Genomic DNA, 14,762 nt, shown 5'->3' with positions numbered 1-14,762 from the left:
TGTATATATATAAATCATCCACCTTCCCATGCTGCCAAGAAATGCAAATTATTTAATAGTGAATATTTTCAGTGTTTGAACCATTCTCAGTGCTCAGCAGCAGAGCATATAAATACATACAAGAGTCTCCTTCTGACTAACAACCTTAGAAAGGTTTTCAAGATAAACTGACTGAAAATAAGCTTTCACATGTGTCAGCTCACGATCTGTGAACCTGGGAACAGGACTATCTTTGTGCTGTTGGAACAAATCGGAGCAGTCTCAGAATCAGATAAAATCACCTCATCGGTGCTGTTCTGGAGCTCACTGCCATCTCATAGTACCTTGCCTGGACACAATCTGCGATACAACATCGCAGCATGAAGGGAAAGTAAAGCCACCTATGAAGGCTTCAAGCTGCTACTGAGCCTCATGTTGAAAATCTCCAGCTTCCTCCTCAGTGCTGGCCTGTAACAGAGCCCTTTTCCCCTGATCTCCACTTCATATTTAAAATCAGTTGAAAAAGTGGAGCTCTGCAACACAACAGCGTGGCAGCTCACCTCCAACGCTGAGTTATTTCAAACAAAAACAATAAGCAAATATCAGGGTTGCATCAAAACGTAACCTTTGCAGTTCCTGGCATTTCTGCTTCATTACACTGAAGCTGAGGCATTCACCGTGAATTTTGCATTTAATTCCAGACCTAAAAACTACAAGATGAAGGAAAGCACCAGCAGAACTGTATTTGAGAAGTGCAGTGTTCAGAAGGATGGTGAAGAACTGCTTTGTTTCTTTGTGGCTATTTCCCTGCTGTGGCATGCAGTTATTTAATCAGGGCATTATGACTCCCTGCCAGCTGCAAGACAGATGATTCTAAATGAAGCTGTGCGCTTGGTAATGAGGACTGACCAAAATGCTCGAGTGCTGTGCTTCAGAGCAGACTCCTCGAGACTATATTGCAAAGATCATTTACTCAGAAGGTTGTAACAACATGCATATTATAAAAAATTGACAATTTGTAAGCCTGTGTTTTACATGCATGCATAGAAAACGCATCAATTGCTCTGTACATAGTAAACAATCGTTTTTAATGTTCTCTACTACCTGGAATTCCCTCCTGTACGTGAAGAGAAAGGCTTCAATGTTTTGTTAAAGATACACCTTTAAACAATCTGCTTTGTATTTTGCATGCAAACCCACACGCTGTAGGGCATCAGATCCTCAGCTACTATGAACCAGCTTAACTCCACTGACAATGTGGCTGAAAGAGGCTGTTGTAGAATAGAAATGTGTGTGTCCCATTTCATTGCTATGAAGTAACTCATCTTTGGTAACCAGCAATGCTTTCCATCCCACAGAGAGAGAAGTCCGCACAGAGCTACCTTTCCATTTAACAATTAAATAGAAACTACCCAACTTCCATCACACTCTTTCTGTAACGGATATTATCAGGATGTACGTTCTCTTGTGATAGGCAAAAGGCACTGGCCAGGAAACAGCACTCCATCATGCAGTGCTGAACAGAAACACAAGCTCTACCTCCAAAGAGATCCTGACTTAAGACACAACAAATCATCAGAGTAAAAAAGGGCAAATGCATATGCAGTAATAGGCTCCTGCTTTTGTTACTACTCTTGCTTAGCGTTTCGTATTTAAAATAATATGCAAGTACAAGGCTAATTGTTTACATCAGCAAAAAAGGGGAGGATGCTTTTTCAGCTTCTTCCCAGACCTTCTGGACGCTACCATCATCGTGCCATGCAACTGCAGACCTGTGCAGTAAGGGAGCATTAAAGTAAATAGTAAGATCTATTTTTAATCAATGCAAAAGTGTAACCAGAAGTCAGCGCTAGTATTAAAGTAAGAAAGATACGCAGAGATCATCTAAATCAGGTAATATAAATAGCATTTTCTACAGCATTTTAAGAAAGCTGAAGCCTTTGAGCAGACAGATTAATTATTCGAATAGCAAAGTCTTAATATAATAATTTTCTCCTTTTCAAAGAACAGACCATGCATGACCTCTACATTACTTCCTAGACTGTATCTGAATTGTTATACATAGAGAAATATTCTAATTATACGGAATCTAGTGCACAGAAAGGCAGCTCAGCAGCAGAGCCAGGGTGCTGACACCTGGACATTTGGTTCTACTCCTGCCAACAGTCTATTCTGACACCCAGTCAAGCTGTGATCTGGGTGGAATGTCAGTGCTGAGCACGTATTTTTGAGCAGACTGGGTCTCCCACTCAGCCCGAGCGCTGCCCTCTGCTAAACAGATGATCTTCACAGAATCATAGAATCATAGAATCACCAGGTTGGAAGAGACCCACCGGATCATCGAGTCCAACCATTCCTATCAAACACTAACCCATTCCCCTTAGCACCTCGTCCACCCGTGCCTTAAACCCCTCCAGGGAAGGGGACTCAACCCCCTCCCTGGGCAGCCTGTTCCAGTGCCCAATGACAATCTATCCAGTGCCCAATGCCTTCTACCCAAAGCTTGCAAGACATGAGCCTCCCGTCATCTCAGGCTACTAGTTACTGTTCCAAGTGCTGCACTGCACTCAGCCCCTGAGCTCCAAATTAAAGCCAGACCTGTTTATTAGAACACAAAAACAACGTGTGCTGAACCTGCACAACTCTTGTACGCGTCTGCATCAACCAACTCAGCCAACAGTGCCTGCAGCCTTCAGTTCCACGGCAGAAAGTGGAGTTAGCGAGTGCTGAGCCTCTGCCAGGCTCTGCAACAAAACCAGCCCCGCGGCCGCGGCACCGGGGGGGCCTCACAGCCCCGTCACCGCGGCACGGCTGACAATAACCCAGGAGCGAAAAACTGAGGCCAGAGGCGACGAGAGTTGTGCCAGGGGTGAAGTGAGAACAGCTCTGCCCACACAGAACGCTGGAGAAGGCAGGTCCCGCGGTAAGCTGAACCGGCAGCTACCTAGCCTTTTAACCACTCTTCCCCGGCGCTGCGGGAGGGTTGTTGTCAGTCGTTGTTTTCTGGAAAACCGCGTCACGGCGGCTCCCCTCACACGCGACCCCCGGAGAAGCCCCCGAGCGCCGCGGGGCTGCGGCCCCCGCCCGGGCACCCGGGGGGACAAGGAGCCGCCGCTCAAACGCGAGGAGCACAGGGGCGGCCGGCGCCCACGGAAAACCGTGCCCGAAACCGCCAGGAGCCCCGCTGCCCCCGCGCAGCCCCCTCGGGACCCCCACTCACTTCTCCCCAGCGCCTCCGCCGTCCACTCGGTCTCCTCCACGGCCCCGTAGCGCCGCGTGTGCCTGTCGCCGCCCGCGCCGGCCGAGATGGACCGCCTCAGCTCCATGGCTGCCGACAGCCCCTCACGCCATGGCCGCGCGGGGGCCCCGCACATGCCCAGTGCGGGGGGCGGGGCGCGTGTCCCCCCGCCCAGCGGCCGCCCCGGCACGTGCGGCGCGGGGGCTGCCGGGATGCTGGCGGGCCGCGACGGGTTCGAGGCTCCGTGGAGCCTTCCAGCGGGAAAAATACACCTTCCAGCCGGAGCGGCCCGGCCCGGCGCAGCGGAGTGGGAGCTGGATGCTCTTTAAGGTCCGTTCCTACCTGTTGAGGCTCTGGAGCGTGTCCGGAGAAGAGCAACGAAGCCTGTGAAGGGGCTGGAGAACAGGCCTTAGGAGCAGCGGCTGAGAGAGCTGGGGGTGTTTAGCTGAGGGGAGGCCTCATTCCTGGCTACAGCTACCTGAGAGGAGGTTGTGGAGAGCAGGGAGCTGGGCTCTTCTCCCAGGTGACAGAGGACAAGGGGGAATGGCCTCAAGCTGCACCAGGCGACGTTCAGACTGGATATCAGAAAGAAATTTTTCACATAAAGAGTCATGGGGCACTGGAACAGCTGCCCAGAGAGGTGGTGCAGTCCCCATCCCTGGAGGCGTTTAAAAGACAGGTAGACAAGGTGCTCAGGCACATGGTTTAGTGGCAGATAGGAATGGTTGGATTTGACGATCCAAGAGGTGTTCTCCACCTGGTGATTCTATGTAGAGGATTGGTTAAGAAGGAAAGGGCATCAGGACGCTGGCTCTTTAAGGTTTGATATTGTGGCAGCGCCTCAATCTCGGAATAACCTTGACATTTAGAGGAAGCTGGCTTGTAGCAAGGCGAAGTGGGTAATGTAGTAAGTAGTACAGCTAACCGCAAGGCAGGAATAAGAACAGAGCGTGCTTGGCAATTGCTACCAGCGGGCACCTAGCGCATAGTAACTGCTAACCAATTAGTGCGTGAATAGTGGACACAGGCCAATAGGCACCTTACGCGTAGACTGTAACACGGTGTATAAAAATTGGTGGAAGACACATAATAAACGGAGCAAGATTCTAAACTCATTGGGTGTGGTCTTGACTCTGGCCGTCTCTCTCGCAACAATTCTATGATTCTATTTCCTGCCATTTCCAGTTAATTGTGTTTTGAGAACGAGGCCGCTCAGGCTGATTCTAGGATTCTGTGCTGCTGGGGTGCTGCCGGGATGCTCGGAGCGCCCGGCTGCCCGGCTCTGTCCCTGCCCAGCCCTGCACAGCTGCTGAGCGTATCTGGCGGGGGAAATTGGTCAAATCCACAGCCACTTATGCTAACACGATCTTGAGCTGCTGTGTGTGCCACCTTTCTCTTTCCTGAAAGTCCTGCACTGAATGGGATAATTGTAGTATCACAGAATTAGTTTGCATTGGGAGGGACCTTAAGGATCATAGAATCATACAGTCGTTTGGGTTGGAAGGGACCTTAAAGATCATCCAGTTCCAGCCCCCTGCCATGGGCAGGGACACCTCCCGCTAGGTCAGAGAGAACTGCTTTCTGAGAACTGGAATTCGCTAACCAACTAAAATGAGTTGGACAATAATTTAAAAGGTCTTCAGGGCACTCCGATTTTTCCCCGTCAGCAGTTCTCCCCAGAAAGTCGCCATCATTTGAGCACCAGACATACTGGAAGAGCTCTTGTTGACTGTGCAATGCACCATCCTTGCTGGCTTTGGCTTTTAGAGATGGAGCCCAAACAGAGCTGTGAGTCAAGCAGAAAAGCTGGTGGCAGCACGCTGCACAGCTGACTTTGGGCGACAGTGCAGCTGCCTGCTGGGGTGGGCTGGACTGACTCACTTGAAGAAGTGAGGAACACAAGTGTGGGAGGAAGAGAAGAGCCCATCTGGGATCTGGATGAGAGTTGGACTAAGCCAAACAGGCTGGTTAGGGAGAAGGGCCAATTTTTGGCGGATCTGAGGAGTACTTAGCTTCAATGCATCCCTTTGAGTTTTTTAGGTAATTGTAATCCAACTGCATTGTTTAGGAGATGAGGGAACGATCTTAGAAATGGGTGAATATTTAAAGGTCTGCGTTTATTAGTACAGAAGAAAAACAGACACTAGCTAGAAAATTGGATGCAGAGAGTTTACTTATATAAAGCAAAGAAAGGTTATTTATTGTAACTAGTAAGTTTTCATCTGCCCATTTGGAAAAACTTCACTCATGCAAAATCCCTAGTGGCAGTATGGCTTGTAAATCAGCAGGGGGAAAATGGACTTTGCTTTCATGGAGCTTCTTGGGCATTTTGGATTTCTCAGCTTGAAGATCTCGGATTCTCTTGCCTTTATGGGCACATCTAGTATATCAAAAGGGTTTTCTAAAGCTGCTTTGTGGATGTGGGGTGGGCTGCAGTGAACAGGGTCATTGTTCTTTCTCAGTACGGTCATTCTAACAAAAAAATAACAGGAAGTATTAAAATTCTACCTAGGTTTTTCATTGATTTATAATTACAATAAAAACCAGCAACTCAGCTGATGAAACAAGATGCAATTAAGTGGATTATGCACAGTTATTCCATTTTGTATGCACAAATACTCAGATCTGTATCTAGAAGGGTCACAAGGGGCACTGTGCTGATGTAAGTGAACTGCATGCATAACATAGGTTGTGGGACTCCTATAAATCTGTCCTATAGTATTTTTTCAAACACCAAGTCTTGTTTCAGAACATTTCTGTGTTGGAGGAGTTACCATAATCTGTACCTGTACTAAGCCTATTTGCAAACATTCCTGGGAGGTGAGTAATAGAGACTACTAAAGCTGGCGCAGTACTTTCCACCTATTTAGATTTACATCAGCTATTTTCAGTATAGAAGGTCAGAAAACGGCACAAATTCAGGAGATGCAGTAGCAGAAGAGACAGGCCATATGTTTGGTAGAAAGAATGGAACAATCCGCACAGACATATGGCTACAGTTGTGACCAGAACACAGATTTCAGACACGTATTTCTCTAAACTCTTTCTTTCCCTCCTCATTTTATTTTTGTCTTAGTAAACTATTTCAACAGTCACTCTCCTTTTAAGGTACAAATTTTACAGAAAAAGCTGTTAAAGCATCTGTGAGATGTTACTAATACCATGAGTAGTGAAGTTGTCCATGTAAGAGTCTTATTTTTGGCATTTGGAGCCAACTCCAGTGCTATGACTGGACTGACTGTAGTGCAGGTGAGTCATCATTGTGCAGGTGGCTTTTGTATCAGTGACGGGTGGCCAGGGATAAAAACAGATGCTTGACTTCAGTAAATTTGGATGTTGACATATATTGGTCTGGGCCATTTTAGAAGGCTTGCAAATGCAGCAGAGGGACCTGGACAGGCTGGAGAAGTGAACCTGTGCCTGATCTAGTGGGATGTCCCTGCCTGTGGCCGGGGGGTTGGAACTAGATGATCTTTAAGGTCCCTTCCAACCTGAACTATTCTATCATTCTATGATTCTATAAGTAATATTTCTGTGTGCATGTGGGCATGTCCACTTTAAAGCAGTAAATGTACTATATTAAATTTGTGAACAAGGCAGCATGCATCCCCAATTACTTCTGCCTGAAAACAGTAAGCAAAACACCATTTAGGTAACTGCCATATCGTATCAGGTGTAATTGCTACAAACGTCACAATTCATTACTGTATGATGGCCATTCTGAGGTAGATGTTAAAATAAGGCAAAATCCTTCATTGTCACCAGTGTATCACAACAAATCAGCTGCAGCTAACAGTCTTGTTATATTTTGGATGTAAAAGTATGTGATGCGTGAAATGAAGTAGCTGAACACCCTTAGCAGAAAAGTAAAGGTGGTTTTTACTTCACAGAGATATAAGCAACGGTAAGATAAGAATACCATGGGGAAGAAGGCTTTGAGAGGCAAATGTCCAGGCCAGCACAGAACAAGAGAAAGGAAAAGACGAGAAGTGGAAAAAAAGAACTCCTCAAGAAGCTTTTATTTTAATTTCTCAATATTTGTGCAATGAGAGGAAGGCTGCTTTCCTGACAAATAAAAGAAGTAATAGTGTGAGGGTTTATTCTTATGTACACACATATTAAGGGCACATCTTACCTACGGTGAGATACCTCTATATTGATTCCAGGCAAGAATGTTGTAACTTAATTTACCTGCCAGCAAATTCTGCCCTATAAAAGGACACAATTCAGAACGAAGCTGGCACTTCCTCCACTGATAAAGGATCTCATGTAGTGTAGAACTTTGTGTGCATGATTTGTGAGTCTATATGGGCCAGACCCTGTATTTATCACAGCCATCTGAGTGCTTATGCATTTTACTTCTGTTGTAACTGGATGAAGCACCGTAACAGAACTGAACTACTAGGCTAGATCTTCATGCTCCCTCTTGGTCTCTCTTTGATTTAATCAGTCTAGACAGTGTAAAATGGAAGAGTGACTGCATCAAGATCCCATGTTTAAGGTCATCTCCTGCCAGAGGAGAGAATTTGCATACATGTCCCACATTACATCACATAAAAAAATCATGAGTGTGCACACAGACTCTGACCTGCCACCCTTCTTCCCCTGTTGTTTTACAGCCCCACTTAACAACTGCCTTTCCCTGAGTGCAGCAAACAAAAAAGGCCCATTATTCAGTTTCTGAAGTTGTCTCATGTACCTGCTGCTACAGCAGAGCTGTCCTTCACAATGTCTTTTCCAAGCATATTCCATGCCTCATTAGTCGTTTCTGGTGCTGAGACTTCTCTCAGCACAAAACCCCAGCCATTACTAGCGTTGCATAGTGGGGAATGATGCATTTTACTACACTCTTTCCAATGAAGTCTGGTTTTCTATCTGGACACATAGTGCAAGCCTTTTGAGCACTGACACGTTAAATTAATAAACTGCAAAAAAAGGGGAGGCAGTGTTTGTTAGCGTGGATGATGTTAAGTATACGCAGCACTCATACAGATATGTAATCTACATTCTTCTGCAAGTGTATTAATTACCTAAACAGACAACTATATCAAACGTTTATCTCTTTTTAATAAAAGGGAAATTAAGTCCAGTGGCTTCAGCATGAGGCTTTGAAGATAGGAGTTCTGTTCCGAATTTGTTCAGAAGGAGCAGATGATGTATGTTACTAACTTTCAAAGGGAGTGAATAACGCCTGCTTGTCTTTGCTGCCATGCTAAGGTCTGCAACATTCAACTGATGTTATAGACATCAGGTTTTTTTGCCATGTGTGGTTCATGAAGATCCCAGAAGTTTGTGCAAGACCTGCCTTTGTTTATACACACACTAGTTAAAGACAGACAGAACCAAAGAACAGCATTTAATGTTTATTAAGCCTTTGCAAAAACACAGACGTTTTTCAGTCAACTTGAAACTCATTATTTTAGTGAAATTCAAGTATTTCTTGCACATCTCACTGGATTGGCACTAGCAGTAGAGGCAGCAGCATAAGCAGAAAGCACTGGCACTTACAGCAGAAAATCAGAAGGCTAAAGCTGCATAGATTTCAAAGGTCGTGCTATACGAAGAATTTAAAGTATCAGATATGGTAGCAAACTACAGGCAATTTCACCTTCGCTGCAGCATAAAAGTGGTTATTTTATGCTATGTTACTGGATGGTTGTTTCTGGTGTGAAGAAGACAGAGGGCTTCTGGTGAATTTTCCAAGCCTAGAAGGATGTATTTTGCATACCAGAAAGCACAGGAGGTATTTTTGCATAAAAATTTTGCAGTGGAAAAACACATTTTTGAATTCTCATTTTATCAAATTCAGACTCTACACCTCCACAGCCGTCCAGAATAACATGACGTTGGAACTGCACCTGATATAAATGTCTTCACATCCCATTTGCTTTTAGAGAGGCCCCATGAATGCATGTCTGGTAGCTACTGGCAGTGTTTCCTCCTTCCTGAGCACTTATGTGATGTATAATTCTGTTCATCTTTCTGGTTATGGAAATCTGCATGTTCAGCTGGCAATAAGATCAGTGCAATTCCTTGAAATAGTCATAAAGCCCACACGACTGTTTTGGAAAGAGTGGTGGAGAGACATTAGGACAAGTCTCACTTATAGTTTTTCTCTTTTTTTTTAAGGAATTACTGAATTACTAGAAGAGGCAAAAAAAAGGTTTATATATGTGTCAGACAGGGTTGAACTGGATGACCTGAGCTTGACATCCAGGTCCTTTCCTACCTCAACCACTGTTATTCTGTGAAATTAATCCTATAAGCCAAAAAATTTAGAAGTGCATCTGGAATGTTTCTAAGACCAATCAGTGCTCAGAATTTTTTTAAAAATTATGTGAAAAAGGATTTGGGTTACGAAACGGTCAAGTACCTTAACATGAGAAACAGAGGAAGTGAAAGGATTATTCACAATCTAAAGTTTACTGCAATATAAGAGCTACAGACTTCCATTACATGAAAGAACCTTGCACGTAACAGAAATAAGGAGAGAAACCCTGAAACCTGCAGTCAGAGAATCAGACTTTTTGAAGACAAAGCAGGACCTAGTTTGAATTCCCAAGCAAAGAGCTCACAGCACAAAAGCCTAAAGCAAAAAAGCACAGCTTGTATAAGCTTTTAAGCCGTTTAAAATAAAAGATGGATCTTCCATTCATTGAACACTCCTGCTGAGGAAAAGCATCAGCATTATACAGATCATAAGGACAGTTTTAAATTCTTGATTCACCTGGGGATTAGGTTTTACTAACTATACCCATGCAGAAATACTTTTTGCAGTGAGTTGCAGCAGAACATGGCATACTGCTTACAGCAAACCTTGTAATGTTATTATTTCCCAGTTACCTTCTCCAAGCGAATTCTATTAATCATTAAACACTTAAGGCACAAGCAGAAATAAAAATAAATAGCATCTGTAATAAAAAGTCAAATAATCACACCTTATCTGAAACTTTTAAGTCTCATTAAATAGAACAGACTTTAAAACACTATTCTAACCCTAGAAAGATCAACTGAAAAAAAACACTACTGAAATTGCTTCTTTATCCTGAGGACTTCGTATACACAATAACAATTTAACAGCTACAGCTGTCTGAAAGAGCTATTCGCTCATCTTTCGTTTTTAAATAGACCAACAAAATGCAGTTAGTTCCTCTATGGATTTCTACTCCTACTGGGATGCCCAGCATCAGGACTGCCCAATTCACTGTGGGATTCATGCAGCAACACCCACTAAATTGCTCCCACAGGGACATGTGAGATAGACACCAAACAAGGGAACGCCCACACGTGAGCATCTACCGTGAAGCTACCCACACAGCAGCCAGGCTTCTGAGCCTCTCTGTGCTCAATGGAGAGAAACAGAACTTAAGAGTACAGGATTTACCATGCCCTAAAACGGATGTCTGAAGCTGCTTATTTTCCTCCACTGACTGTAAACAGAGCATAAACTGATGAGGCAAGTTGCAGATGTCCACACTACAGGCGTCGAAAGTCAATTAAAATTAATTCCACCTAAGATTGTAGGCAGGTGTCCTCTTCCAGGTCTGCCTGTGCAGCTGAAGATGGAATTGCAGTGACTTGTCTATCCTGAGACGGATGCTACTTTCTCTACCTGCCTGCCAGCAAAAAAGACTGTAGAAGCAGCACCCCCACCATCCCAGTTAAGATAAAAGATGTGCAAATCCATTCATTTGCTATACAGATTTTCACGTAGAATAAAGCAAGTTTGCCCCTATAGAGAAGTAGTCCCTACAAACACAGCATTTCTGTCTTCTCTGAATAAAACAGATTCAGTGCCACTTTTTAGACAATAAATTAATTACATTTTGTTCTGCAAAAGCAATCTTGCACTGATAACAATTGTCAAGTCTGACAACTGATGATTTAATGTTCTACTCCCCTTTTTCTAGCAACTGCAAGCTGCTTGAAAATTAAATTACAGTTAATATTTCTCCCCAGTGAGGCAGTATGACATGATGTGCAAATGCTTACACTGCCCCGTAAGTCAGTTGTTCCCAGAAGAGATGGGCTGGCAGCATGAAAATAATTAAATGCCAATATACAATTGGCCTCTCTTATGAAAAATAAACAGGCACAAAACCAAACTGTTCCACTGCTTATACTAACCAACAAATGCGGAGATGATTGTTTATCCTAAATACAGCAATAAGGCTACTGACCATAAACTCAGTTTAACAATTAGAATGTGTTCAGAACTAAAGTTCTTATTTCTCTGATGATTCTCCATCAGCATTGAGCTTCTCTCTTTGGAGCCACATAAATACTGACTTTGCTGTGCCATCTCCACTCTGTTGTGAAAAGCAAAGGAAGGAAGCCCAGACAAAGCCACAGAGGCCAGTGTAAGCTGTTCGCAGGTAAACAGGGACCAAAATGAAGTTTGACAGCTGTGTTGGAAGGAGAAAGAGCCCAGTTAGCGCATTGTTAGGTCTTAGAACTACACACCAAACAACTCCACTGACTTCTCACTGTGTTAGATATACTACAAATGCATTGGATCAGATTTTATGAGAAAGAGAGGCTCATTGAGTTACCCTAAAAACTCACCTGCACAAAAGGCCAGTACATCAGTCCCGTCTGAAATGAAAATAAATCATTCGTTATTCTTATGGACTTCAACCACAAAGATCCATTTTTTTCTTAACACATACAGCAAAGACTAAAACCTATTTGAGTAAAGGTGATATGAGCTGTTCAAATGTAAATTAAGTCGCTTAACTTACAGGCTGCGATATTAAACTTCTAACCATCTTCATGACCCACTATGCTACGATTTTCTCAAACACTTTATTTATAACTCATTTTAAATTCAAAACTCTAAGCAGAGTTAAGTCTTCCTGGTCACCTGACACTAAATGCACAACCACATATACCAGATGGGTGAATAACTGTTTAAATACGTGAACATTTGTTGCAACCATTAATGAAAAATAGGACTGAACGCTATTTATTTCACACTTGCAATGGTCCTTCTAGTTACTCATACATGTAAGGCTTTTTTGCAAAAATTAATGGATAATTAACTCATCGATCATAAGGTCTGTAGAAACGTTATGCTTCAATAGGATACAGTGGTTTTAGGAATAAAAGTAATCCTTTTCTATTCTACTTATATAGTTCCACAGTGGGAAGACAAATCCACTTTACATCAGTTACTCCTTCAATTATGTATTTTCTACTAATCTTTCTTGCACCTGAGAAATCTTGAAAATTCTTAATTTGCTCATCTCTGAGGTAGCGCAATTTATTTTCTCCTGTGTATGTAGAAATGCAAATCAAACCCAATTTTTTATACCAAAGTCTTCTTAAAACAAGAGACTGTGTTTCTGAAAGTGAGAAGACTGTCACTGAAAAGTACAGGCTGGAGAGAATATCTAAAAAGGATGTCTCTATAATAAGGATTTGAACAGGTGTTCCTGTAAGTGTTGTCAACAGCACCGTGAACCGAATACTGATGTATGTGTACTTCTTAAGATAAAATGTAGTACAATCTTATCAGCTTTGCGCTGTAGGGCTCTCATTCAAACAGAGCAGGGTGCAAGTGTTACATACACAAACATTGCACATTTTTAAAACGGCAGCATTTCACTCATGTGGCAGCAGCGCCTATTGCAGGCAACCCTGACCCCAGGGCACTGCAGGGACTAGAAGCTTCCTACACTTAGTCAAATATTTGAAGTGAGAGAAAGGCTGTTGGATGAAGTAGTATTTCAAATATTTTATTGAATACTGTTTTTTTTATCAGCTGGGAGATAAGCACATTGCTTGCCTCACCTTATACGTATTCCAAAATTTCTGTCTACAGTCTGAGAAGATGTCCTCTTTCTTCTGAAGGATGCTCATACCTAGCGGCAAAATATTGACAACAATCAGAAAACTTGAAAAATGAAATGTTTGTGGTTTTGAATGATATCCCAAAGCGTTCTCAAAATACATTACAAGAGCTTTGAAAGAAAAGCTGATATCACTACAGAGAAAAAATGCCCTTCTGGCTACCTAACGTTGCCACATCATCCCTCCTCATCCACTGACGAGGGTCTCAGTGTTGATACCAAATCACTGGAAGATACTGAGATAGTTGGGGTTCAGTTTTGTGTTACCTGTGGAGTTGGCTAGAGAAGTTTGAGTGGCTGTAGTAAAATGAATAGTAAGGGAATGCGGGAAATATCTTTATGAGCTTTTGAGGCCTCATCTGGACTAGTGTCTTGAGTTCTGGAATCCTCAACGTAAGGAGGAGATGGAGCTGTTGGAACAGGTCCGGAGGAGACGACAAGGATGATGTGAGGGCTGGAGAACGTCCCGTACCAGGACAGGCTGAGGGAGTTGGGGTTGTTCAGCCTGGAGAAGGCTCTGAGGAGACCTGATAGCGACCTTCCAGCACCTGGAGGGGCTACTAGAAAGCTGGGGAGGGGCTGTTCACAAAGGCTCGTGGGGATAGGACTGGGGGCGATGGGGATAAACTGGAGAGGGGCGGATTTAGACTGGCCATAAGGGGGAATTCCCTCCCCGTGAGGGCGGTGAGGCCCTGGCCCAGGTTAGCCGCGGCTGCCCCGGCCCTGGGGGTGCCCGAGGCCGGGCTGGGGGCCCTGGGGCGGCCTGGGCTGTGGGGGTGTCCCTGCCCGGTGGAACCGGATAATGTTTAAGATCCCTTCCAGCCCAAACCACTCTCCGATCCCCTCTCGCGCGGTTCCCAGCGCTCGGCGAGCGAGGCCGCACTCACCCGTGTAGAAGGCGAGGACGGCGACGGGCGCGCCCAGCAGCTGGTCGCACAGCACCTTGGCGAGCACGGCGGGCGGGCGGCGGCCCGGCAGCGCCCGCTCGAGCGCCCGCAGCCACACGTAGCTGAAGTTGCCGTGGAAGGCGAGGGCCACCAGCGCCACCCGCCGCGTCTGCGCCCAGTCGGGCGGCTGCCCCCGCCAGCGCCGCTGCGCCGCGTCCCCCGCCGCGAACAGCCCCGCGTACAGCGCCACGTTACAGAGCCAGGGGAAGCGCCGCAGCGGCCCCGCCATCCGCCCCGACAGCGCCCCGAGGGGCCCCGACAGCCCTGGGCCGCGGGCGCGGCGGCGGAGGGAGGAGACAGGGCGGGCCGCGAGGAGAGAGGGAGAGCTTGGAGCGACCTCCCGGGACCTGAAGGAGCTGCAGGAAAGCTGGGGAGGGGCTGTTCACAAAGGCTCGTGGTGATAGGACGAGAGGGAACGGGTATAAACTGGAGAGGGGCACATTTAGACTGGATATAAGGGGGAATTCCCTCCCCGTGAGGGCGGTGAGGCCCTGGCCCAGGTTAGCCGCGGCTGCCCCGGCCCTGGAGGTGCCCGAGGCCGGGCTGGGGGCCCTGGGGCGGCCTGGGCTGTGGGGGTGTCCCTGCTCATCTCAGGGGGGCTGGATGATCCTTAAGATCCCTTCCAACCCAAACTATTTTAGCCTTGAGGAGGCTGAAGGGAGAACTTACTGCTCTCTACAACTGCCTGAAAGGAGGTTGTGGAGAGGAGGGAGCTGGGCTCCTCTCCTTCTTCTCCCAAGTGACAGC

General features: G+C 45.5%; 1 protein-coding gene across 3 annotated transcripts in view; it reads right to left on the bottom strand.

The window, feature by feature from the left end:
• BMERB1 (bMERB domain containing 1) overlaps positions 1-14,268 on the bottom strand; it is a 51,341-nt gene extending 37,073 nt beyond the window's left edge. The window contains exons 1-4 of one of the 3 annotated variants that reach the window (XM_069870364.1): positions 13,956-14,268; positions 13,010-13,080; positions 11,783-11,812; positions 8,557-11,622 (exon numbers count right to left, since the gene is read on the bottom strand). In XM_069870364.1, the coding sequence (XP_069726465.1) occupies positions 11,443-11,622; positions 11,783-11,812; positions 13,010-13,080; positions 13,956-14,244 (570 nt within the window). In that variant the 5' untranslated portion in view covers positions 14,245-14,268 and the 3' untranslated portion in view covers positions 8,557-11,442. Of the gene's footprint in view, positions 1-3,199; positions 3,347-8,556; positions 11,623-11,782; positions 11,813-13,009; positions 13,081-13,955 lie in introns of those variants that run through there. The other 2 variants (XM_069870365.1, XM_069870363.1) reach the window with 2 other exon arrangements.
• Between the last annotated feature and the right edge of the window lie 494 nt (positions 14,269-14,762).

This window comes from Phaenicophaeus curvirostris, chromosome 16, assembly GCF_032191515.1.
Source record: "Phaenicophaeus curvirostris isolate KB17595 chromosome 16, BPBGC_Pcur_1.0, whole genome shotgun sequence".
Lineage (NCBI taxonomy): Eukaryota > Metazoa > Chordata > Aves > Cuculiformes > Cuculidae > Phaenicophaeus > Phaenicophaeus curvirostris.
Note: the sequence above shows the minus strand (reverse complement) of the source record. Positions and strands in the feature narration are given on the sequence as shown.